This window comes from Nuphar pumila, chromosome 7 (assembly GCF_984573655.1).
Source record: "Nuphar pumila chromosome 7, dmNupPumi1.hap1.1, whole genome shotgun sequence".
In the NCBI taxonomy this organism is placed as follows: domain Eukaryota; kingdom Viridiplantae; phylum Streptophyta; class Magnoliopsida; order Nymphaeales; family Nymphaeaceae; genus Nuphar; species Nuphar pumila.
In genome coordinates, this window is record NC_143255.1 from 21,777,119 (window position 1) to 21,804,245 (window position 27,127).

At 38.1% G+C, this 27,127-nt stretch overlaps 2 protein-coding genes across 2 annotated transcripts; one reads left to right on the plus strand and one right to left on the minus strand.

Moving 5' to 3' along the window:
• Positions 1 to 119: 119 nt before the first annotated feature.
• LOC149831484 (uncharacterized) lies at positions 120 to 509 on the minus strand. Its single transcript, XM_090013030.1, has one exon. The coding sequence runs from the start codon at positions 507 to 509 to the stop codon at positions 120 to 122; it is 390 nt and encodes a 129-aa protein (XP_089869156.1).
• Positions 510 to 11,942: 11,433 nt separating this feature from the next.
• LOC149831485 (VQ motif-containing protein 8, chloroplastic-like) lies at positions 11,943 to 12,587 on the plus strand. Its single transcript, XM_090013031.1, has one exon. The coding sequence runs from the start codon at positions 11,943 to 11,945 to the stop codon at positions 12,585 to 12,587; it is 645 nt and encodes a 214-aa protein (XP_089869157.1).
• Positions 12,588 to 27,127: the final 14,540 nt, after the last annotated feature.

Genomic DNA, 27,127 nt, shown 5'->3' on the forward strand with positions numbered 1-27,127 from the left:
ATCATAAGTAGATACCATTAATCTCATCAAGGGTTGACAATTGAACCGTACATGTTTATTGATGAACTATATTTTAGCACCAACAATGTATCATGTAATCCATAAAACATGCATGTGCTTCACATCCCTGAGCACTCATAAGTAACATTGCAGCCTCCAATTGGTCCAACTGTAATCAGGTGCTGGTGCCTGGCAATGAAAGCCGGCATGCGGCTCAATAGTTGACACACACACACTGTGTCGATGTTCTGGAGCCTTCGGCAGCATCTTGATTCTGCCCCAGCATGGCTGTCATTCTGCTGTGGCTTGCCCTGATGATCAGCAGGCTGTGACTCTGATGGAGGTGGTGGGGGCAGCCACGGCAGAGCCTGAGGCTTCCCACAAGCATCATTAGCCAGTGCAAATTGTGGTATGCAAAGGTTCTGTGCACTCACTAGTGAAAGGCATTCTAATACGAGGACCAAGACTATGGTCTTGAGTAGGGAGGATGAGAATTGAGAAGATCTCATCTTGTAGCAAGTCTTTGAGCTTGAGTGCTACTAAAGTTTGATAGGATTTTTTTCCCTTTTCTTTCCGATGATTATGGGATCCTCATATCAAAATATATGCATCGGTTTCTGTGTTAGGTTGAATATAGATAGGAATATGCAGAAATGGAATTAATTGATGGGTTTAATTTTGTTTAGGAGGGATATGGATGGGCCTTGCTTTGTGTATGAAGGCTCATGCTTTTTGCAAGAAGTGTAGAGAAGAGTAGGGGTGGATATAAGGTGTGGGGCCCCATGGGCTTTCGGGTACCCTACATGAAACTAGTCCAATTTGGGCTACAGTTTGCAGAGCCACCCTGACTACTAATCGGCCTTTACCTGGTTCAGGCTCAAACATAGCTTGAATGGGCCTGCCCAGCCCGAGAAGAACTGGGTGGCCTGAGCCTGATAATAATTAGGCCGGGCTTATGTCAGGCCCTATTCAGGCCGGCCTGACCCGGCCAGAATACAACTTCTGGAGAAGATCAATTATGATATAGCTAACTATAATTTCACTCCCCATTCAAACAAAAGCTATTGAACTTATTATAAGGTGTTTACTAGTCCTAGGCCTTGTCCTTTCAATGAAAAAAAACATAATGCAAATGGATCAGTTTTGGTTGGACCTCCGATTCAGATCTGGGATTTTGTTCTTGGATATGAATCCTAAAATAACATCAAAAATGTGTTTTGATCAGATTTGAACTCTTGATTAGACTTCTTCAGATTCTGGGCAACAGTTTTGATGAATCAAAACTACTCTGCTTCGCTTGTGCATAAAAAACATTATTTCCAAACTTCTTTGCTGGATCCATTATTACCATGTAAAAGATGGAAATATCTTGTTTTCATTGCAAACATTTTTTGCAGTTTTTATGTTATTCAATTTTTATTTACATTTTTATTTTATTTTTATATACCAATATTTTGTCCAAGAAAAGCTAGATTTTTCAAAATATGGCCAGATGTTTTCTTCGCCGATCTTTTCTGGAGAATGAGATTTATATGCCTAAGGAACACTGTTATTCATATAAACAAACACAAAGGAAGAAAAGTAAGAGAAAAATGTAGCAAAATATTTAGTTATAGGCAGACTTTTTAGATATTTTAGATATAGCCAAAATTTAGTAAAAATGTAAGTAAAATGTAAAGGTTAATTTTATTATCACATTAAGATCATGATATCCAGATATAACCAATATTTCAAGAATATAGTTTTTTTGTGTTTTAGTACAATTACAAAATTGATGGTAATTTCAAAATATCAGTCATTTTTGACTTATCATAAACGCATACCCAGACAAATCCACATACAACTGCAATAAAGTCAAAATTGGCACGAAAAAACACAACAAAAAAGTTTCCACCATTTGTTGTGCTGGCACTTAATAAAATTATAGCCTCCCCCATATAAAAAATATATCTGGCTCAGAGGACAAAAGACAAACCCACACACGACGCAGAAAGAAGAGTAAAAGAGGGGGAGAAAAGTTTTAACGTAGTTCGGTTTTCACCTACAACCACGATACCCCTCACTACATGATAATGCAGGAGGGTTAAGCACTATAATATATAGAACCTTTACATGGAGGGAAAGAAGATCTTATAAACAATATTTCCCAAAATCAGATCTCCTGAAATTAAGCAAAAGATATGCAGAATTAGGAAGGCTTAGATAGTCTTAGTTGAACTTCTTTTATTTTTGTTTTCTTTCCATTTCTCCGTGCGTATCTGTTTGATGGCAGTATAACAGCTGTATCATTTGCATTTGCATTTGAATTTCTTTATGATACAGAATGGTTTACTCCATGTAATATGATTTAATCCGATCCAATTCAAACTGCTTTAGTATTATCATTCACACTAAAGCAAACAAATGCCGATACCAGCAACCTGCTTAGATGAAGGAATATGCTTCATTACCAATGAGCCAAGTGCTACTTTTTCAAGAACAAAATGATAGTTCATTTCCACATGCTTCATTAATTCTTAAATGAAAAACAAGTTTAACTGTCGAGTAGACATATTATCACATAATAGAATTGGTGGTTGTGCAAGATATAACCCAATATCTCTGAAGATGAAAGTGATCCATGTATGTAACAAATGCTACATTGAAAACCCCGTCTTTCTCATGCTCCAGGCCACAATAGGCAGTCCACCCCAACCGATAGCTGCACACCTTCCAACTGCTGTTCGGATTGGCTGGTAAGGCAATGTCCCCCATGTAACGGACATTGATGCTCTATCGACTAACATTCACACACTCTACTCTCTCTCCGTGCCTCTACATATCTGAAACAAGTCAGAGAACTTTTGTCGTAAGGGTACCTCCGCAAGCCACACATTGTAAAACCCAGTTAAAAATAAATAAATAAATTTTCGGACCCGGGTCAGATCCAGATCCGACTCGGATCCAAGCCCATCATGGGCTGACGGTGGGCTGTCCGGGGCCACCACTGTCTTCAGTTTTTTCAAGCCACGTACCTGCAACCGCTTTTTTGGCAAGGTGTTGTTGTGACCACTGCAGCCCTCTTTTGGCTGCAAACTAGGGATTTTCCATTTCTTTGGTATTGACATGGTTTACGATGTAGGAAAAATTACCTTAACTCAAGTAATTATATGGTTCTAATGCATGCCTATTAGTGTAGAAACTTGTTCGCATGAAAAATTATGTGAAATGCATGTTTATAATATGTATATAAAATTTAAATATTGAAAACATATGATTTTTTTATGTATACATGATGTTATATAATTCATTAAGTTAAGTTTTTCGTAAACTTAGTTGATTAAATGCACTATGTTGGAATATGTGTGATTTTTATGTATGCATGTGAATTACATGACTCACATGTTTAAGTTTTTCATAAACTTACAGGGTGATGAATAGCTATGACTACTGCAATGGGCAGATGAGACGATGACTTTGAACCAATTTTCTATCTTTGTTTTGTGTTTTGATTTTGGTTGTTGTAACTTTATAAATTTTCAAATGTTTATGACCTATGTATGAGTGTTTGAAACATTTTTAATGTTTCTTATATTTTCTCCATGCTTTGAATGATTTGTGAATATGAATGCTTAATCAACTACTCAGGTGGATTGGGACCCAATGCCAAATCAAAGTTGAATCCAATTCATTGATGTATTTGGGTACTCGCCTGTAACTTGCCCAAGATTTCTAACCCCAAACCCAAAGAAAAGATTTTTGTTTCATATTACTCTTATTTAAAAAAAAAAATGGTTGAAAATTTTTGGGTTACAAAATCATTTAACTAAATGGGTTGGAAATCTTGGGGCATTACAGGCAATCTAATATGATGGTGATTCCTCGAGTCAGTGTGATCAATATGGGCTAAACAATAGAAAATGAGTAGTTGAGATAATGAGAGGTCAATGTTGTGTACTTGGATCAGTCCACATGCAAGATTTTCAAATCATCTAAATAATGGAGTAGCCAGTCAAAGGCACTACCCTCTATCACCAATCCTTCTGACTGGGCCCCAACCAGAGGGGTCGACCATATCACACTGTTCAATAGGGTCTCAATTGGAGTGCTTGTGAAAGAGTGTTCCTCACCTCCCCAATCAAATGGGATCCCATACACAGTAAGCACCCAAAACAAAAGTCTTGCCTGCCCCCACTGGGGCAGATCCCATAAAGAAGGGGCAATATGACATCAAGGGTTATCTGTTCAAGCTTACAATTGACATTTCTATAATAGAACTAATTAGAGTGTCAGCCAAGCATCGACAAGTATTAGAAGACATCTTGAATAAGGTCAAAGTCCCTTCGACAATCGAACCAAATAATCTAGTGAAATTTGTGTCTAAGGTCATGACATAGATGCATATTACACTCTCAGAGGATGACTCGCCCAAGTTGATGTTTCCTCTTCACATAATGATTCATATCAAAAGATTTTCAATTCCCAATTGTTTGGTGGCCGATGGTGGGGGCTTAAATATTTGTCCCTATATAATCACCTAGAAGATTGACATCAATAGGTCTAAATTTGGAGACCACCAGATCCATATCAAGATGTACGATGGTAATGTCATAATGACTTTGAGGACTATAATCTTGGATGTGAGAATTGGTCTATTTTTTCATAAGATTTTGTTTCATGTGGTTGATATCTTGACCTCTTACAACTTGCTCTTTGGTTGGCCATGGATCCAAAACTTAAAGGCGGTCTTATTTACTTACCATCAATGCATTAAAATTCCATGGGGGGCCAAATCATTGTTATATTCGTAGACAATCCGACCATCAAAGTTGCTCATCATATACTCTATAGATTGGACCGGCTAACTAACATCCCTTCGATTTGGGAAAAGGAGAATAACTCATCCTTAACTATAGTGCTAGCCCCAAGAAATCTATCCAAAGTGGCCACAATTGACTACATAAAAAGGCCCAAATTCCTTATGCTCCTTGACAAAATCCATGACTCAGCCTTCAGAGGGTATGAAAGGTATCCTGACTTCTCTAAGTTCATTAAAGGTTAGCCGATAATCTTAAGTATATGATATAAACCCTTCAAAGGCATGAGAAAGGATGAACAAGGCATTTAGACCTCAATGCTGGCCTACAAGACTAATTTAGGCAAAGGTTGGAGCTATGAAAGAAAGGGAAAGGGGAAGGTAACAGCTAAAGGGGCTCTGGAGCCATCCCCTAAATTTGTTCAAGGTGAAACCATCCACCCACTATAAGAAAAATGCGGATTAGCGAAAAACACTATCCGTCATAAAATCCTTCGCTAATGTGCTTAGCGATGGATAGCGTCCATCACATAATCCTAGTTGCTAAATTGCGATAGTGTTTATCTGTCGCCAAGCCATCGCTAATTAGCAACGGCTTAGCGACAGAATTGTTCTATTGCTAATCTGTCGCTAATTAGCGATGACTTAGTGACAAATTATATCCGGATTTGCTACCTTTTGGTCGGCAATTTAGCGACAAATTAAAGTCCGTCGCAACCCATCAACTGATTTTAATTGATGATGGATTAGCGACGGAAATATCCATCGCTAATTTTAAAAAAAAATTAAAAAATTTTGAAATATGAAACTCGAGAAAAATAACCGTCGCAACCCATCAAAATTGCACAACATATATCAAATTAATTCAATAAATAAACAATGCAGAACAATTTTGATAAACAAAAACCTAAACCTATCATAGCAACTGAACAATACCTATTAGGTTAAAGAAACAATTAAGCCATATCTCTGACTTTTTCTCTAGATTCAATAAAATAAAAAATGGTTTCAACAAACAAAACTTAAAACTATCAAGCCACACTGTTAGGATCAAGAAACAATTGATCCATGTCTACGACTTCTGCTTTGGATAGCCGAGCAACAACTTATCTCTCTTGGATAAGCTCTCCATTTCCTGTCATCAGGATAGCAATTCTAACATTCTGCTAGGGAAAAATTCACCTGCCTTTCCATGGCATTGCTAATGCAGGTTGTTGCTTATTCAATTCCTCTATAATGCAAGAGAACACTCCAAAAGTAACAACTCTGGAAAAGAGCATGGGGCGCATTTGGAAAGGTGACCAGAAAAGTAAACACAAAATATGCTACATAACAGTGCAAGTAAAGGTGGATGCACTGAACTCTACGTCATGCAGTTGTGAGGTCTCCTGAAGTACAAGAAATTTTCTTAAATCAACCATGTTTAACACCATTTATACATCTGACCATCCTTCCTTAAAGAGTCACCGAAAAGATTCACAATACCAGAAAATATGGGATGTAGATTCTTTCTCGTACACATGGGTTAGCTAGCAGAATACAATTTATTCTTTTTCAAATTAGCTTGGGCACTAATTTTATCAAAGGACATTATCATATTAAAGAAGCAAAAATTTTAGCTACAAGCAAAGGACCCAACTATCTATGCAAAATTTCCATTCCAAACTCTAAACTGGCCCTATGAAAAGATGGTACTGTGAAAATTCCATCTCTAGTTGCCTTTCTAATTATTCTATCCTTCCTCTCCTTAGTCCCTTTCCCAAAATCCAATTCATCAATGATAACTACTTGTCAAATTCTCCATCCTTTAGGTCCCACATGAAGACTACATTCCAATCTCCAGTTAGTAACCAACAAACAAACACCTTGTGATGAGGAAATTCTAGCAATTCTAACATTCTTCCAATTGAACTAAACATATTATATGTATATTTTTTTTATTTTAATTGAGGTACAAACTAGTCCCACCTACTAAAATAGTTCAAATAAAAAGTACAATTTAATTTTTCATAGATTAAAATATATGTTTCTGCAAAAAAATAGTTAAGATAGATTTCCAGTGATACTGAAAATATAAATTCCACAAAAAATGATTTTTATTGTCCGGTTTTAACACCTAGAAGATCTAAAAAACCAAAAGCCTTTTTATTTACTCCTCTAGTTCATAATCACCACATGACAGTGCAGATCAATAAATAATCAATTGCAAGCCAGCTTTACCTTGAAATATTGAGAACACATAGGGCATTCAACAAGCTTGTCTCTTTGAAGCAAAAACCAGACGACATCATGTTCATCCTCTACAAAAGAACAAGTGCATGTCATTCAGCAAAATAAACAGAGACAAATATAGTGTGGATGGCCCAAAGAAACTTCAAGCAAATAAGTTTGAGGTTCAATTTAATATGAGATTACTGCCTTCTCCTCTTGGACATTCAACTATTGGTTTGTTATAGTAGGATTGCACAATAGCTGGCGCATCCTATAAGACAAAAATAATAAGAGGAATAAAAAACAAAAGAACCAAAAACACTCTCGGAACTATCTGCCACTCTGCATTAGGTCATCATATCCACTCCACTATTTGAGTGGCAAATTCCCTTCCCAGTGTATTACATTACTTCAAACAACATTGAACAAACTTTGAAGTTGAGACAGAGAATTGAAATATAGGTACATGAAGCTTTTTCCTTTTTCCATTGATCCCTCTGAGCATGAAAATTGATGTTTGAGAATAAATTTACAATGAGATGGGGGTCAATATATGCATATTGGGGTAAAGGCGGGGCAAATGAGAACCCAAGGGAACATCTTAATGACCAGATGCAAGAAGAACAAACAGAAGCTAATAAAAAAGTTAAAAAAAAATTGAATACCATTCAGGCAGTTTATGCCCATTACTTTTAACTAGTTATATTTTATGAAAAGATTGTTCTATAATATTTCAAACAGCATAGCCGTACTCCTTTCCGTCAAGTATAACGACATTTTCTCCCCTGTTGTCACACATTCCATAAACAACGATACAAAGAGAATGAACAAAAGGAAAAGTTAAGTAGAACGAGTTTTTTAATAATTTTTTCCTCTTTTACTTCTGACTGAAAATGAACGAAGCGAAAATGAAAATAGCAGAAGTTTTTGGATCTAACCTCATGATTTCTCCGACGATCTCCATCTTCTGGAGACAGAAAGGAAGAAACTAACACTTCACCGAAAAATGGCACAAAAACTCGCAAAATTCCCAAAAAAAGGTGAGATTTTTCCTTACCGGGTGAAGAAAAAGCAAAAGAGCTCTCTCGACGAGGAGGCCATCGAAGATGAAAAAGATGGTAGAAGACTTTCAGTAAAAAATCTCTATTTCAGACATCAACATGGTAGAAGTGAACCTAATTTAGTAGCCTCACCTAAAATCTAATTCTACATCACCTAGAATTGAAAATTTGTACACAACTAGCCTTACATGTTCTTGATCTAACTCAATTTACCTTACCCTAAAATTAATTCTAAATCCTGACTTATAGCCAATTTATTAAACTCTATTTTTTTGTGACTATATGTACTATATTTTGATACATAACAAACTAGTAAACCAAACTCATTGGCTAATTGCACCCACCTAAACCTCACCATAATTCACCAAAAAATTTCAAAACCTATCCAACTAAACTACCACCGAGACCAAACTCAAATTTGGCTTAAACCCTTGTCCTAGACCTTTGAGCTAGTAGCATCTTTCCTGCAATAGAAGCAGTTTTCTACTATAAAATTCATGAATTCACTCTCAAGAGGAACTCACGAGATGGCAAATGGCCTTAGTGGTGAGGCACAACACCAAGTGAGTGCCCTTCTTATGATGATAGCCATTATGGATTAGATGAAGGCAAAGAATAATCACTGGAATTCATTGATAAAGGAGCAAAAGGCACGTGCAGATCTAGATTGGATTATTCTATGTGCTGATTAACTAACATTTTCTCTAATTTGTGTGAAGATTTGGATCAAATAATTGTCAAAGTTTATTTGGCTACTTTCTATGAGGAACAAAGCTTCATTAAGAGCCACCAAATTCAGCCATTAGAGTAGCAACATCTACCTAATGATCGTCACAAATATGTTTGACAAAATGTAGCTGAAAAAGAACACATGAAAATCCTTATGGTAAGACAATGACCGGATCCCAATTGTAGCAAATAATGAGTGCCAACCTCTTTCTATGACTTGCCTTGATGATGGTATTGCATGAGTCAAATCGGATGAACTTCCTTTATATGAGAATGACCAACTCCTAAGGAAGCATGGTTTGCATCTTTAAGAAGCATAAAAGATGGTGCAAAAACAAAATCACACGTAATGTCACGAGCATGAGTTATAAATAGAAGATCTCTCAAGTTCCGACCTTGAGGACAAGGGCAATTTGAAGAGGGTGAGATTAATAGCATGTCATTTTATTGAACCCAATATACTTGTAAAAAGGAAGGTTATTGAGTAGTATTTTAAGTCCCCTTTTGGACATGTATTAGATCTAAGCCCCAATTATAAGCGTATTGGACCATAGGTATACCTGTTGGGGTGAGCTTTCTTGTTTTAAGTCTTCTTTTGTATTGGGCAGTTTTGAATCATCTCACACATTGTATTTGGATCCATGGAGGGTGTATGGGGTTACATGGGACTTAGTGAGGGGTATTTTAGTTTTTTGGGGTTCATGGGTTCTATAATTACCCCCATGTTAAGGTTATCTCATAATGTTTGATCATTTTTTAATGAGAATTACTTCTCTTTGCCCTCTCTCTTTATAGAGTGGATTGACGCTTGCCATCTTTAGGCTTGAAATTGGCTTATTAGGGTTCTTCCTTAGTGAGAATTCTATTTTATCTTTTTCATCTCGCATCTCCACATTTGCCAATCCACCTATCTCTCCAATTCACCTCCATCCAACTCATCTCCTCCATGATCGGCTACCAGTTTCTCCCTGGATTACCATTGTTCTTTGTTTTTTTTATGTTATTATTTATTTTTCACTCCCCCCTCGCTTCTCACTCATTTCCTTCATGTTTTCTATTTCGCTTCTCACACGCTTCCATAATTGCTTTTAAAATGAATCCCACTTTATGTTTCATACTATTTTTTAATATATACTCAATTCCTCATTTCTACTTCATGCATCACTTTCTGTATCCATTTCACTTCCTAGTAACCATGTTTCAAACAAGGTGATTTTGTCCAATCTAATATATATATATATATATATATATATATATATATATATATATATATATATATATATATATATATATATATATATATATATATATATATATAGAGAGAGAGAGAGAGAGAGAGAGAGAGAGAGAGAGAGAGAGAGAGAGAATGTTTAGAGGTATACAAGTTAGTAGCTCAATTATGAAACAAATGATAGGCAGAAGTGAAATAAAATAGAAAAAGAGAAAGAATGTTTTAAAGATTAACATGTATGAATATTTTAGATTAAGAACACTAAAAATTTAGCTGCAAATACCCATATTCCTTAATATCTTAAAAAACGTCACTAAAATATAAGAAAATATGCCATCGTTAAAAGAGCATCTCTAATGCAACATCAGAAAAAATTCAAATGTCTTTGCCAAGGTTGCCAGGAAGGGAAATGGTATGGGAAAACAGAAATATGAAATAAAAAAAAATTAGGCTCATCTGAAATGGGAAATGTGCGCACCTATGTGTATATATATTTATATATGAAAAGTGAAAATACAATAATATCTATGAAGAATATTATATGTTTACACATACTTTGCCACTGTCATGATAAATATGAATTAATAAATTAATTTGAAACTATGTATGTGACTACATTGATCAGAACTATAAAACAATCAGACATATTGCTTATACTTTTTGCAGTTTAATTTGCTTACTCTTAATAGAATAACAAATTTCATGAATAAATTACTTAAATGAAATATAGGGCTTTAATTTTTAGACATGAAAGATTCATGAAATAAGGTAAAAATAGTGTAGTTGCATTAAATTATGAGATTTTCCCACTTCAACTCTGATATTAAATCTTTCATAACATTAAAAATATGTAAAAACATATAATTTTTAACAAAGTAATTAAAAATTTTAAATGACACGTGTCAACTTTTTTTATTTAAAAGATTTCTTATTTAAGTGAAATACATGAAAAGCACATAAGAAATATATTTCCATACAAAGTAAATAGGTTGCACATGTGATAGAACACAAGTTTCATATTCAATGGAACCAACGGGGGCTCCACTTGTCTGGCAGGAGCAGTTAGTGCACGTCACCTTGTGTTGGGATGTAAGTTCCAATTCGAATGGTATATGATTGTATCTGGTAGGGGTTTGACTAACCCCAGCTTTCTCTGTAGAAAAAAAGTTTGATAATGGAAAACGTGCTTCCCATGAGTTTCACACAAGTTTTCAAAATGTTTGGTTTCATGTTTTGGAAATGGTTCTAAAGAAATGGGCATGTAAGTAGAGTTTCTAGTGACCCTCATCTTGTCATTACTGCAATCTCAGTTCTCACCATCAAAGCAATATATAATTTCTCTTTCCTATAAATTGCTCGCAAAAGAGAAAAAATGATTAGTCACATCCATATCATCATCTGCATTTCAGGCGTCAAACTCGGAAACCAAATAGAACAATAAAACAGATGGTAGATTAGGAAAACAGAGAGAGAGAGAGAGAGAGAGAGAGAGAGAGAGAGAGAGGATGTTGAGGTGTGAGGGGTGTGAGATAGCCTACAAGCAAAGCAACGCAAAGAAACCGCGTTAAACTAACGTCCGGCACCCCCGCCGTCGCGTGCCAAGCGACTTTCTCGCCCAAAACAACATGGCACCCAACTGCCCCCCGTCCAACCCTGCCATGCATACACCACATCCACATCTCTCTCTCTCTCTCTTTCTCTCTCTCTCTCTCTCTCTCTCTCTCTCTCTCTCTCTCCATGGTCATAAGTTGTGGATCCCTATAATTACATTGCACACAACTGCATCTCCCCTTACATTCCCCACCACCACCACCACCACCACCACGACCATCAACAAGCAGAAGCCTCCTTCCTTTCATTACTTTTTGGCGACAACAAGCTCCACATTTCCCTTTCTTGATCGTATAACCACAAGATGAGCCCACAAAATGATGATCACCACCACACCAAGAGAGATCTCCAAGGTCCAAGGCTTTCCCACCTCAAGCTGAGCAAGGAGTCCTACCAAATCCACAAGTCATCATCTTCCTCCTCCACCTCGTCTGCTTCTTCGCCACCCTCCTCATCCTCATCGTTGGTGCAACAGCGACATCCTGTTATAATCTACACACATTCTCCTAAGGTGATCCACACGCAAGCTCATGATTTCATGGCTCTAGTCCAAAAGCTCACCGGGCTTTCGAGCTCCGATGCTCGTTTGCAGCCTCTGCAACCATCGTCTACTCCACCACCACTGCCTTCAGTACCGTCATGTGGATCTCTAGAGGGGTTGACAATGAACAATTCTAGAGGTAGCCAGGAGGATGTTACATCATCTTATGCAATAACTGATGATAGTTGTGGTGATATTCCTGCAATTTCGTCGGCTGTGTCTCCGACATTAGATGCGCGCAACCCTTTCTTCTCAGATCCTTCACTCTTTACACCAAATGCATCTGAATACTACTGCTCGCCAAGCCAAATTTATCGATTCCCAGATCCAGTATTCTTTTCTCCAAATCTCGGGAATTCCGTATCAACCAATGTTTTGGAAGTGCTTAAGGCCCTGCCTGACTATTGATCATGAGCCGGCCTACAGACTAATGGTGGTCAAGGAAAATGGTTTATGATATAGGATTTTAGGTGGGCATTTTTTGGGTTAGCCGTTATTTTTATGGTCTTATAATAGGTTACCATATAACATCTTTTTTTAAAGAAAATATTACATTTAATCAGCTATAAATCGGCAAATATAAAGCACAGTCGCCAGGGACGAGGCGTCACCCATAGAGTTCAAATGAGAAATAAAGTAAAAACAATTTCGGCCTCAATGACCACCAGTTCTGGAAGCACCCAATGAGGCCAATTGAGTATGCAGCGCTCTTTAAGTTGCCATTAAATCATATCCATAATGACCCCAAGAGATTTGTAGGAGTCCTTGAAAGTCCTGAATCTCCAAGTTTCAGCGTCTCATGAAAACCCACTTGCTACCCTTCTTTTGGAAGTCATAAGCCAAATCATGTCCCTGATCGAGCATTGGTTAACGTCATCTAATCCAACATCTCCCCACGCTATTTGCAATAAAGCTCTTATGAAAGAGCAGCCTCCAAACTGCACATCCTGCATTTACTTGCTAAGGGAACTATATTTTCAGATATTTCATACTCCATTGATTGGTACCGAGAAAGAGGAGAACAAAAACACTGGGTAGCACAGTGCAACATAGGTTTCTGTTTTTTAAATCTTTATTGAGCACATGCACTCTCTCTCTTTCATATATATATATATATATATATATATATATATATATATATATATATATATATATATATATATATATATATATATATATAATGATAGGGTGCTTGCGAGCACCTACACCCAGCTACTAAAAAACACAATTTTTTAATAAATTTTTAGATTTTTTGCTGATCAAATGTTTTTGCCTTTGTATGCTCATGATAATGATTGGGATATGTTCCAAAGTGAATAAAGAGATAGCAAGTCGTGGAAGGAGCTTCTTTTTCTTTCTTTTTTATCTTGCTGGTTAAGAGAAAAGACTCTCTCCCTCTCCGAATGTATGTATGTGCGTGCGCCAGAATGTGTTGTGTGGTTGCCAGCAACAGCAAAAACGGTGGGACAAAAGTGTCTTCAACCATGATAGCTTGTGATTGGTTAAAACCAAGGTCAAATTGCCCATCTTGTGCAACTTGACTCCACTTATCCCCCATCTTGGGATCTCATGATGCAATGTATTTGTTGATTTAAGAAGCGATATGTTTTTTGTCCAAAAAATGCAAACCAAATGTTGGTTCCCATCAAATTGACAATATTGAATCTGTTCATATGGTCAGATTTGATTAAAACAACGTGCATCAATGAGATCGCATATGGGTTATGATGATGGGGATCACATAGGGGATGAAAAGTTTTCTGGGCAACACAAATTTTCAAGAAGCCCCAATTTTTGTTGGAGTATTACCCTTTCACTGAAAAAAAGTCTGGAATTGAGAGTCATTTTCCAAAGGTTCGGCATTAAAAAACTCATTTGCACACAATAGCAAATTTGAGTATAGCCAATAAAGTCACATGGTACACAAAAAGTGTGCTGCTGCACTTGACTGCCCTCCATCACACTGTTGGGCCCCACAACTGACTGGCTGTATCCGAGAGATGGAGGGCAGTCAGGTGCAGCAGCACACTTTTTTCTGTGCAATTTTGCACCTGATCCACCCCTTGTTTGAGATGGAGGATCAGGTGCAATATGACTGCACACTTTTAGTGTGCTGCTGCCTGATCACCCTCCATATATCATTGAGAGATCAAGCACAGCAGCACACTAAAAGTGTGCAATCACATTACACCTGATCCTCCCTCCTCTTTTGAGTGGTCGTCCAGCCACAATGGGGCCAACTCACAGGCTTGTGCAACGTCATCAAAATACAGTTAACCATAAGCCTTGCAACAACATGAGTTTAGTTGGTTTGGTGAACCTTAGCATTATCCATTTGACTGCTGCACCAAAAGTTGCCTTATATCGTTTGGTTCTTTTGACCAGCCTTTCAAAATGTCAGATATTAGCCTTCTCATGCCCATTCATTTTTTTTTCTCATGAAGGAACATTCATAGGGGTCCTTGTTTGGTAACCTTTTGGAAGATGATCCTTGTTCCCCACCTGGTTTCAAACGGTCTCTTAACGACCACTCTGGTGTGTGACGATTTGCACTCAGCCTGCAGTACCTATGTGACAATTTGCACTTACACTTGAGTAACGATTTGTAGAAATTGTTGTAAAGAAAAATGATTGAAACTCTTAATTGGGAAAATGAGACATTTTATCATTTACATCTTGCATATACAACCCCTTTTATACAATCGGATGACAACCTGGTAAAGTAATAAAATTACAATGGGAAATACAGATACACTTATCTTGAGGAACTGAGGAAACAAAATCAGACGTGATCCATCATCTGTGATCCTTCAGAGATCATCCGTCAAATGAGGAAACAAATCTTAACAATCTTAACACTCCCCCTCAATCTGGAGCATGAAGATCACGAAGGCCCAGATTGGAAGTCAATCTCACAAATATATCTTGTCCAAGAGGCTTGGTAAACATATCAACAAGCTGACTTGAACTGTGGACATAAGCAGTACGAATGAGTCCTTTACACAGTTCCTCGCGAACAATATGTCAATTAATGTCGATATGTTTTGTACGTTCATGATATACTAGGTTTGCCGCAATATGAAGCGCAACTTGATTGTCTCAATAGAGATTTGTGAGTGAATCATGAGAAACCCCGAGAGAGAGGAGCAAAAGGTGAAGCCAAGTAATCTCACAAACCGTATTTGCCATGGCTCGATATGCTGCCTTCGCAGATTAGCTGGACAAAGTAGGCTGCTTCTTGGTCTTCCACGACACTGGTGTAGAGCCCAAAAGGATGCAATAGCCAGACACCGAACGTCCAGTTTTCGAACACGCAGCCCAATCAAAATCATAATAAGCATGAATTTAAAGAGAAGAGGAGGAAGATAGAAACAACCATTGACCGGGATGACGCTTCAAGTATCTAATGACTCGAAGAGTAGCATCCATGTGAGATTGTCGAGGAGTATGCATGAACCAACTTAGGATGTGGACTAAGTAGAGAATATCAGGCCGAGTTATGGTCAAATAGATGAGACACCCAACAAGCCGTCGATATGAGGTTGGGTCATGCAACACTTTGCCTTCAGTACTTGTGAGGTGTTGGCATTGTTCCATAGGGACATTGACAGGTTTAGCTCCTAATAAACCAGTTTCATCAAGTAATTCCATAGCATATTTCCTTTGAGATAGAATGATACCTTCTTTTGAGCGAGCAACCTCGATGCCCAAAAAATATTTTAAAGTGCCCAGGTCCTTCATATGAAACTGATTGTGAAGGTATTGCTTAACTATTTGTATGACACATGCCTTGTTCCCAGCAAGTATGAGGTCATCAACATACACAAGTAATGCGAGGAAAGCATCACCTTGTTGGAAAGTAAAGAGGGAGTAGTCCATTGAAGATTGACAAGAACCAAATGTGAGGAGTGCAGAGGAGAATTTGGCAAACTAATTTTGAGGAGCTTGTTTAAGCCCGTATAAGGACTTGTGAAGTTTGCATACTCGTTGAGGCTCCCCCTGTCGAGCAAATTCAGGCGGTAGATTCATATAAACAATTTCTTCCAGATCGTCGTGAAGAAAGGCATTGTGCACATCCATTTGTTGGAGAATCCAGTTTTGTGTTGTTGCTACTGAGAGAAGACATTGAACAATTGTCAATTTTACCACAGGGGCAAAGGTTTCATGATAATTGAGGCCCTCTTGTTGGGAATACCCTTTAGCAACTAACCGAGCCTTATAGCGTTCAATGGTCTCGTCAGATTTGTACTTAATCTTGAAGATCCACTTGCTTCCAATGGGTTTGACCCCTGGTGGTAATTCAGTCATAGTCCAAGTATGGTTGGCTTCAAGTGCCCGAATTTCAGCAGCCATAGCCTCTCTCTAACAGGAATGCTTCATAGCTTGAGTGAATGATGTGAGTTCAACTTCATGGGATATGGTAGTGAGGAAGGCTTTATGGGACGGAAAAAATTTGGAAAATGAAACAAAATTTGACAAAGAAAAGTGTGTACCTCCAATCGATTTTGATGATGGTTGAGATGAGGATTGAATCAATGCACAATAAAAATCCTTCAATCGTACAGAGGGCTGACAATCTCTAGTGGACCATCGTAATTGGGTTGATAATGAGGTGTCAAATGTATGCAGAGAACTAGGGATTATGTCAGAAGATGAAGGAGATTTCTCTGAATGAAGGTTCAGAGATGACATTGGGGCAGGATGAGAGGAGTCATACTATTCCAAAAGAGGTAAAGGCAGCACCGGTTCAGGTGGTATCTCTTTACTCTTATGAAATGAAAAAATTTGTTCATGAAAAACAACGTTGCGACTAAAACATATTTTATTTTTTTCTAAATCAAAAACTCTGCATGTTTTTTGTCCATGCGCATAGCCAAGGAAAACACACTTGAGGCATGAGGATAAAAAATCATCCTGGTTTCACTAGTGTTGATAGCATATCACAAACATCCAAATATCTTGAGATTTGTGTAGCTAGGTTTTTTCTGAAAAAGTTTCTCAAACGAAGGTTTGCCTCCCAATTTGGAAGAGGGTGTGCGATTGATAAGATATGTGGCTGTTAAAAATGCATTCACCCCAAAATTTTAAAGGGAGATTTCCTTGAAAGCGTAATGCTCTGGCTACTTCGAGAAGATGACGATGCTTTCTTTCAACAACGCCATTCTGTTGAGGAGTTGCAACACACGAATGTTGATGAACCACTCCTTGAGAGGAGAAAAACTCTTGCATCTCATGTGAAAAAAATTCAGAACCATTATCAGTTCTGAAGGTTTTGATTTTGCCTTTATTTTGAGTTTCAATTAAGCAAAAATAAGATTTCAATAGACTCTGAGTTTCAGACTTATATCTCATTAGATATACCCAGGTGAATCTAGAGAAGTCATCAACAATGCTTAGGAAATAATGAGCACCATTTAAAGAAGCTTGAGAATAAGGTCCCCAAATGTCACAATGGATTAAATCAAATGGTTTTTTTGTGACAATTTCACTCAACGAAAAAGCAAGTCTTGATTGTTTTGCTCTAGGACAAATTTCACAATGGCATAAGTTATTCATCTGAATACTAGCATCATAATTATTAAAAAATTTCATACGAAAAGGAGATGGATGCCTGAGGCGCCAATGTCAGAGATGTGTTGTGGTTTGGTGAGACGATAATACTGATGGAATAGGTAGAGAATGATTGAAGTAATACAGTCCATCTCTTTCCTCACCCGCTCCAATCATTGTCCTCGATTGTAGGTTCTAAATAAGACAAGAGTTTGAAAAAAATGTTACTGAACAATTGAGCTGCTTAGTCAATTTACTAATTGAAAGTAAATTGAATCTAAAAGAGGGAATGCACAAGACATCCTGGATGTTCATATTGGTGTTTAAAGTGGCGGAACCAATGTGAGATACTGGAATGAGATTACCATTTGGTAATTTGACTGAAGGAACTAAAGTATTTTGAAAGGAATGCAATAAGAATTCTGGGGAAGCAACCATGTGATTGCTTGCTCCAGAGTCTATAACCCACTTACCTGAGTGTGAATCGAAGTTTGAAACTGACAAACCTGCAAGATTTGTGGATGGAGCATTCTGTCGAAGAAGAGCCATAAGCTGATGATATTCTTCTACTGTGAATGAAGGAACCATTGAGCTTGGGTTATTAACCGAATCACCAATGGGAGTCTTTTCGTCAGAAACAATGCCACTATGATCACGTAACATGGAGTCTGCTGCTCCACTGGTTCTTTGACTAACATTATACTGTTTATGTTCAAGAGGATACCCATGAAGAACATAACATTTGTCTTTCACATGTCCCACTCTGTTGCAATGAGAGCACACATGTCTATTTTTCTGATTTCCCTTCCAATTTTGATTTTCTGATTTTTTGATTTTTGAAAGTTAATTGAAGACAATCGATTTGCATATCCTGAATTCACGACACAATCCGCTCTGTCCATTGATTGACTAGACCCATATCGAGCTTATCGTTGTTTCTCCTCTTGAAGTATCAACGAGTAGGTTTTTGCAATGGAAGGTAATGATTCCATTAGCAGGATTTGTCCTCTCACTATATGGAACGAATCATTCAAACCCATTAAAAAAACTGAATGACTCATTCCCTATGGAGTTGCATGATCATATTTCTAGCAGCTCTACAAGTGCAGACTGACATGGGGGACTATGATGACAACTCATCTCAGTATCCTTTTAGCTTGGTAAAATATGCTGCAACTAAACTAAATTCTTGTTGATGTTTTGCAATTGCAGATTGAATTTGATAGATTCTCAGAGCAATGCTCTGAGTGAATCTCTCTTTGAGATCATCCCAAACTTCTTTAGCCGAAGTAGCGTAAATGACGCTATTGGCCAATTCTCTTGAGATAGAATTTAAAATCCAGGAGAGGATCATATGATTGCAACACATCCATATCAATGATTTGGGTGAAGAAGGGTCTCGTTTGGGTAGTGTACCGTCTATGAAACCAATTTTATTCTTTGCACTTAACGCCATTGTCATGGCCCTACTCTATGTAGGGTAATTGTCACCATCCAGTAATTAAGTAACTAGGATTGAGCCTGGACTATCTGAATGATGCAGATAATATAGACTTACTGCATATGAACTTAAATTCATTGAAGACGTCAGGGTGGTACCTTCTCTACTTTCCTCAGTCGCCATTAATCAAAGTCGGGACTAGAATGAATGATACAATAGCATAAAAAGAAGTGATAATCTGACTATGAGCTTCTGCCCATAGTCATCCAAACAAAATATGGACGTACAAGAGTAGCTGAAGATGCACAACAAGGACTGAATCTTAATGCTCTGATACCATGTGACAATTTGCACTCAACCTGCAATACCATATGATGATTTGCACTCAGCCTGCAGTACCTATGTGATGATTTGCACTTACACTTGAGTAACAATTTATAGAAATCATTGTAAAGAAGAACGATTGAAACTCTTAATTGGAAAAATAAGATATTTTATCATTTACATCTTGCATATACAACCCCTTTTATACAATCGGATGACAACTTGGTAAAGTAATAAAATTACAATGGGAAATACAGATGCGCTTATCTTGAGGAACTGAAAAACAGAATCAGACGTGATGCATCATCCGTGATCCTTCGGAGATCATCCATTAAATGAGGAAACAAATCTTAACAACATGGAAACCAATCTTAACATGGTGCCTCTAGAAATCCAATTAACTGTCTTACTTGAGGACTCAAAAAAGCATCGGTCACTAAGAAAGAGAGAAGTAGATGGGTTAAATGTGAATTCTAAATAACGTATATGTTCTTTGACGTATAAGCTTGAAATTTTATGAATTATAAAAGCAAGATTGCATCCATATCCTTGATTTTCTTTTAAACCATATGGGGAAGAACTGCACAACGTGGGATGGCATTGTGGGCTGCACACTTAGGTGATGTGCAGACCATCATTTGCAGAAGAGACCCTTTGTCGACATCAAAACAGCTGAACCTTGGTGATGCACTGTGAGAGGATGTTCGACCTCTTGTGCAGAAAGGGGCACGTCCCTTGGGCGTGAATGGGCAAAACCCTTGAAGGGGTGCACCCTTGTGCGTGAAGGGGATGCATTCTTGTGATATGAATAGGTGAACCTCTTCTGCGTGAAGGATTGTACCATGTTGAAGTGACTTGTGAAAATGTTCCTCCGTGGACAGAATGTGGATAGGTTATATTATTCATTTCCAGTATTAAGCAATAAGATAAAAATGGGTTGTGATCTCTTTGGCCAAGTTGTATAAAAGATGTGTGTGACTTAGTCTTTGACAAAGTAGCAAGCTAGCAAGACAAAGACTTGTAGGTGTATCCCTTCAAAGTCCCTTAGTCATGAGTAAGTTTGCTAGCTTCTCTCAAGTTTAGAGAGTCTATGTCGCGCACAGTGCATACTTGAAGTGCAAAAAAGTTGTATGCATGACAATTGGTATCAAAGCCAGGTTTAGTTGCCATGGTAGACCTATGAAATCGAGTAATGCGTGTAGAGGCGAAGCTCTTTACAATGGGTGCACAACTTGTGACAGTCATGCAAAACCTCAACCTTGTTACGACTCGAGGAAGTGACCTTGAGGTTCAGAACTAGTAGCTGGTTGAGCGATTTGGGAGCATGGTTGGAAGTAAACAAACAAAGGTAAAGGTCCCAGAACCAAAGGCATTCAATGACAGAGTGCCAAGAACCTTGAGAACTTATGGGATATGGATATATACTTTAAAGTTGTGCACACCCTTGTTGGTAACCAAGTGTCGGTGGCCAACATGTATCTCCATGGTGACACTAAATTGTAGTGGTAGACGCGTGTGGAAGGTGAGAGTTGCCTATGTGGCATGATGTGGATCATGCCATCGAATTAATGCTAGGCACACATCCTCCAGTTCAAGCCCTGTAATGGATGACCCCTCCTAAATTGGCAAAACTTTGGAAACAGTTAGACGAGTTATTGAAGGTTGGGTTTGTTTAACCGTCGAAAGCCCCATATGGTATCCCAGTGTTGTTTCAACACGAAAAGGATGGGAGTCTTTGCATGTGCATGGACTATAGAGCGTTAAACAAGTTGACAATAAAAAACATGTACCCTTTGCCCCGTATCGAGGACTTGTTCAATCAGGTGAGCACAAAAATTGTTTTTGCCAAGTTGAATTTGTAAAATTGTCTTTGCCAAGTTGAATTTGTAATCTAGGTATAAACATATTCACATTACAGAAGGAGATGAGCCTAAGATTGCTTGCATCACACAATATGGCTTGTATGAGTTTCGGGTAATGCTGTTTGGGTTAACCAAAGCCCTAATAATGTTATGCAATATGATGAACAATGTATTCTGCCCCTATATAGATGACTTTGTGGTGGTGTATTTAGATGACATTGTCATATATAGCAAGTTGTTGGAAGAGCATGTCTGACATTTGTGGTTGGTATTTGCAAAGTTTAGGGAGCATTAGTTGTTCTTGAAGCCAAAAAAGTGCATGTTTGCATAGGCGAAAGTGTCATTTTTGGGACACTTTGTGAGTGGTGGCTGCATGGAAATAGACCCACGCAAGGTTCAGGCTATTGCGGAGTGGCCTGCACCCACCAAAGTCACAGACCTATGGTCCTTTTTGGGCTTGGTGAACTATTATATGCAGTTTGTGGGCAGGTATTCAAGGATTGCAACTCCTCTCATGGACCTGTTGAAGAAAGGATGTACATGAAAGTGGTCAGAACGATGTGAGAAGTCCTTATAGTCCCTTAAGAAAGCACTAATGAAAGAGCCAATGCTTAAGTTGCTAGATTTTTTAGGAGCCTTTGAGGTTGAAACAAATGCATCATATGTGGCATTGGGTGGGGTGTTGCTATAAGGACACTTAGTAGCTTACGAGAGTTGCAAGCTAAGTGATGCTGAGTGGCGGTACACATTCCATTAGAAGGAGATAACAGTGAGATTGCATTTCTTGAGGCTGTGGCGGAACTACTTGTTGGGCAAACCCTTTGTGGTTTAGACAAATAATATGGTAAATAATTACTTTGCCACACAGAAAAGGCACACACTAAAGCAAGCTCAGTGGCATGATTTCTTTGTCAAGCTTGATTTTAACATAGTGTACAGGACAGGAAAGGTGAGTGTTGTGTTGATGCACTAAGTCATGTGGCTTACCTAAATTCAGTCATGCATATTGTAGAAGACTTGGTACAACACATAAGGGGGACGATTGCCAATGACCTGATGACTAGTCAGTTAATGCAACTTGTGCAGGAGGAAACTCACCATTAGTTTTGGGTCTAAGAAAGGGTATCGTATGCCAAGAGAGATAAGGTATATGTACCTTATTCGGGTGGCCTACGAAAGGAGTTGTTGCAGGAGATGCATGACACAGAATAAGTTGGACATCCAGGCCAAGATCGAACATTGGCTTTAGTGTCGTGCAACTACTACTGGCCAAAGATGGGGAAAGATGTGGCACACTATGTGAAGACATGCTTAGTGTGTCAATAGGACAAAGTGGAGAGGAGAAAGTTGGGAGCCTTGTTGGATTCTCTCCCTGTTCTTGAACATCCATGACATTTGGTATTGAAATGCCCCTTACTTGAACTGTGATGTAAAGGGTTTTTGTGTGGGAAAAAACTATCTTGGGTCTGTCTTCTTCAGAGAATTTAAGAGGTAGGTTGGTCATAATCTGAGAGACTACGACAAACAAATTCTCAGGTCTTTTGGATCTGGAAACTTCTATTTTATGAAGGACGTCATCAAGTGCCTTCTTATGTTCTAGAGAAGATTTTATCAAGTCCAAAATAGATATTTGGGCAAAAGTTTTAGATAGTTGAGTTTCAATGTCGTACCCCTTCTTTTGTCCTAGGTTTGGTTCCAATGATTAAGTTGAACTTTTTTTCTAAGGTGGGGGATTTATACAATGTGGTGTAGGAACCCTTTTATAGAGATTTTCTAGTTGGTTGATCCTCTCTGGCCAGGTTATGTTGTATCTTGGTCCAAGTAGATGACATTAATTTTAGACTTTGACTCTCTTTTGGACTTCTTGCATGGTCTAGACCATATTTTAATAACTAGAATTTGGGTGCACCTTGATCTAACTTTTGTCATGTCCTGTAGATCCACTAGGACTTTTGGGATGATTCTTATGTTGCTCGAATAGACACCTGGGGATGACACTACTTTTGTATAAACATTCTCTTTGAGCTTACTTCTCCTTCTGAGTCTGAAGTTTCTCTCATTTCATTTGACCCACATGATTCTACCTAGTTTTGATGCAGACTAGCTAGGTAAGTTTGCATTTTGCTAGGTCAAGGTGGTGGTGTATTGTTACAACCAAAAATTCAGAAGGATCAATGGATCTAGAGCTCCAGGATCTACATGCCACCTCATCTAGACAAGAGGTGCCTTAGTTAGGGTGACTAGGATTTGGTTAGGGAGAGACCCCAGTCAGTCTAACACACCCCTTTCTAGTTTAGTTCTAATTGCTAGTAAGGATCATGTTTTGGCAGTTAGAGGGTGTAAGGAGATTATGGGTTACATTTTTCTTTTTGGGTTGGAGTTGAACCCAGACTCAGACTGCATGGTATAAATAATGGTCTGGGACCCCTTTTGGAGGGTTATGCTATTTTGTGGATTTGATTCTCTCTCTCTTCCTTAGTTGTCCCTCTCTCTCTTCATGGGCATCTTTCCCTAGACATTTCTCTCTTTTTCATCCTTCTAGTTCACATTTGGATTAGACCTTCTAGGCTGGTTGGTCATCTTCCCTGGACAGCCCAAGCTCATTTGGCATCTTGGGTCATGCAGTCCTTCTCCTTCAGCAAGCCAGTGGTGTTGCTACTCTTCAGATCATGTACCTACATACCAGATCGTGGGAGACACTCTCCCAACCTATTATAGATGTGTAAGTAACCTCCATATCTGAATCTCAACCCTTACCAAGCGTATGTTCTCCAGAGCCATGAATCCAAAATCAACCCATATCGTTAGATCGACCTACCCAAGAAGCCTATTATGGTAACATGGGCTGTCAGCAACCTATACTCCTATCTAGCAACTCCCATACCCTCTCATATGTCTCTAGGCCTCCCTAGAACCTATGGACCTAGTCCTATATATTTTGGATCATGTGTTATACCCGAACCATCTCCCTAGCCAAAACTGCACCTACCTGATTTCTCAATTTGCCATGTTTCATTTGTCCAGCTTATTCGCAATAACTAAGAACCTCTGACCTATTCCTCATCTTGTTAACCAGGATTCATAACCTAGGACACATCACCCACAGGCCCCAAGGTCGAGGAATAACAGGTTCGTTCCTATTGAGTCCACCAAACTTTGATTGAAGTACTCGACAGTTGCAGATCTAGATCTTTCTGCTGGTTCATCTCTTAATTTCAACGTCATTGCATCCAACACCAACACAAAAATTTCTGCTGGTACAATAGATTGGTATCATATCAAACTTCATACCATGGAGGGATCTCATCCTCCCATGTGGACAAGAATGAAGAGATTCACCGACATGTTGAACATGCTAGGATGATTGTCGAGCAAACCCAAAAATTGTTTGACAACAACAAGAGAGTGTGGAACAAACCAATTTCTTGGAGTAGATTGAGCGGGTAGTAGTAGCCCTAGTGGACCATCTGGATGCTCTCCACACATCGAAGCAAGCTGCCAACTGTGACTTTATGTTCAATGGTGGCCATATAGGGGACCCAGACGAATCCATCCACAAGGAGCTGCCACATGACTATGCCTGCAACACGGCTAAGAAATCTTGCTTTGAATCATAGTTTAAAAACTCGTTGGGTCAACCTAGTGACTCAATTGATTCGACCGGATTGCTTGATCAATTATATACTCGGATTGCTTGATCGATTTTATATATATATATATATATATATTATATATATATATAATTATATACTCAGATTGCTTGATCAATTCTTCAAAGTTGTTGGCTTGGACTATGGTTATCAGGGGCTAAGCAAAATTATCCAAGATTATGGTGAGAAAGTTCTTTTCTGAAATAGGCTTAGCCATCTTGTTGTAAATTGTTCTCCATCTATGTATAAATTCTGTTGCGCTCTCATTTTTCTTTTTTTTGGTCTCATATAAGTGATTGATAGTTGGGAGCACTTTCACAATATATATGAACCTGTCAAGGAAAGCATTGGTTATTTCTTGGAATGTTTTGATTCTTTGCAGGTCTATAGTGGACAACCAAGTAAGTGCATTACCTTCTAAGCATCTTGGGAATCACCTTATCATGAGTCAATCATTTTCATAATACTTGAAACATTTATTCACAAATACGGTCATGTGAGAATAGGGATTTTTGGTTCCTTTGAACTTTACAACATTTTGGGAGCCTCAGTTGGATCTCCATCTCCTTGAATCAAGAAGTCTTTAGGGTCATATTCTTTCCTAACATCTTCGTGCTTCATTTGAATTATCAATTGTCTCATTGTATTCTTGAGTTCTTGGATTTTTATGTCTTGTACATAAGTAGTTGACTCTTCTTTCCCAGGTTTCTTTGTTTTTGAGACTTCATGGATCTTTTCATCTTCCTTGTCTAGCCATTTTTCTTTTAGTTCCTAGGGGATTATTTTTAGTTATTTTTTAACTCCTCTTTTTTTTTGGGTTCATATATTCTTTTCACCTTGGGAATGTATTTTGTCTCTAACTCTAAACATGTTTCCACATATTTGGGTATTCTTCTCACCACTTTTTTCTCATTTTTCTTTGATTCTTCTATCCTTTTAAGATATCTAACCTTCTAGGAAAGTTATTCATTTGAGGAGTAGTCTTGGTACTTTCTTGGTATCCTTCTTTCATATCTTTCATATTCATCGTGAGACATTTTTTCTAGGGATATACTCTTCATTTGATGGGTCTTCATATTTCTTGGGCATCTTTCTTCCTTTTGGTTGGTACTCTTCTTGATAATACTTAGGGTGGATTTTTTCCTTAAGATAATATTCATCATAACATTTCTTAAGTCCCTTCCTGGGTCTTTCCTCTTTATATTTTTAAGTCCTCATTTTCTTGGGATAATATCCTTGTTCTTTATCTGAATCACCATAGAATTTCCTCTGTTCATGATCCCCCTAGACTTCATTTTCTTAGTGTAAACTTCAACTTCACCCAAGCTATCGTCTTTCCTACTTCTAAACCCCTTTGGTTTTATTCACTTGGGATAATCTTTCTCTTCATCTGAGATTTCACAACTCTTTTGATCCCCTACCTCCCTAGTTTTTATTTTCTGAGGATAATCCTCATCTTGATAGTATCCCCTTCCTTTGACTTCCCTGGATTTCTTTTTTGGGGATTCTTTCTTCTTGGGGTAGCAAGTTTTTTCTTTATTTAGGGTTTCTAGGACATTTCTTATCATTTCTCTCATGAGTTCCTCTTGGTTGGTTGGGTTAGATTTTTCTTTCCTGAGATCTCCCTCGATTTCATAATCCTCTTCATTGTATCCTATGATTTCTCAACCTTTTGGCTCATTTTCTTGGGTTTTTCTCTTCTTGAGTACTTCTGGTGCCTCACCCTCACTCTCATTTTCTTCCTCTTCAAGCTTGGATATACCTCTCTTATCTTTTAGGGGTACTTCTTGAATCATCTTGGCTTTCTGAGCCATGGTAAGTACCCTAGATGTGGTCAAGATTTGTGTTTTTTCTTTCAAGTCAAACTCCTCATCATTAATATCCTTTCTAGATCTACCTATAGTTTAGGACAAAAACAAAGGTGTCAAACAACTACAACTTGAAACAACTTTCAAAAATCTTGAGTGTCCTAATCAAGGTTTAATGAAGCAAGCTTCTTCAGGGTTCTAGGATTAGGGTTCTCGGCTGGTTCATTCACGATATACCCAAGCTAATGTCTTCTTGTACATGTGATAAGGGATACTGACAATCAGTGAGCACCTACCTATATACCTGAGCTAA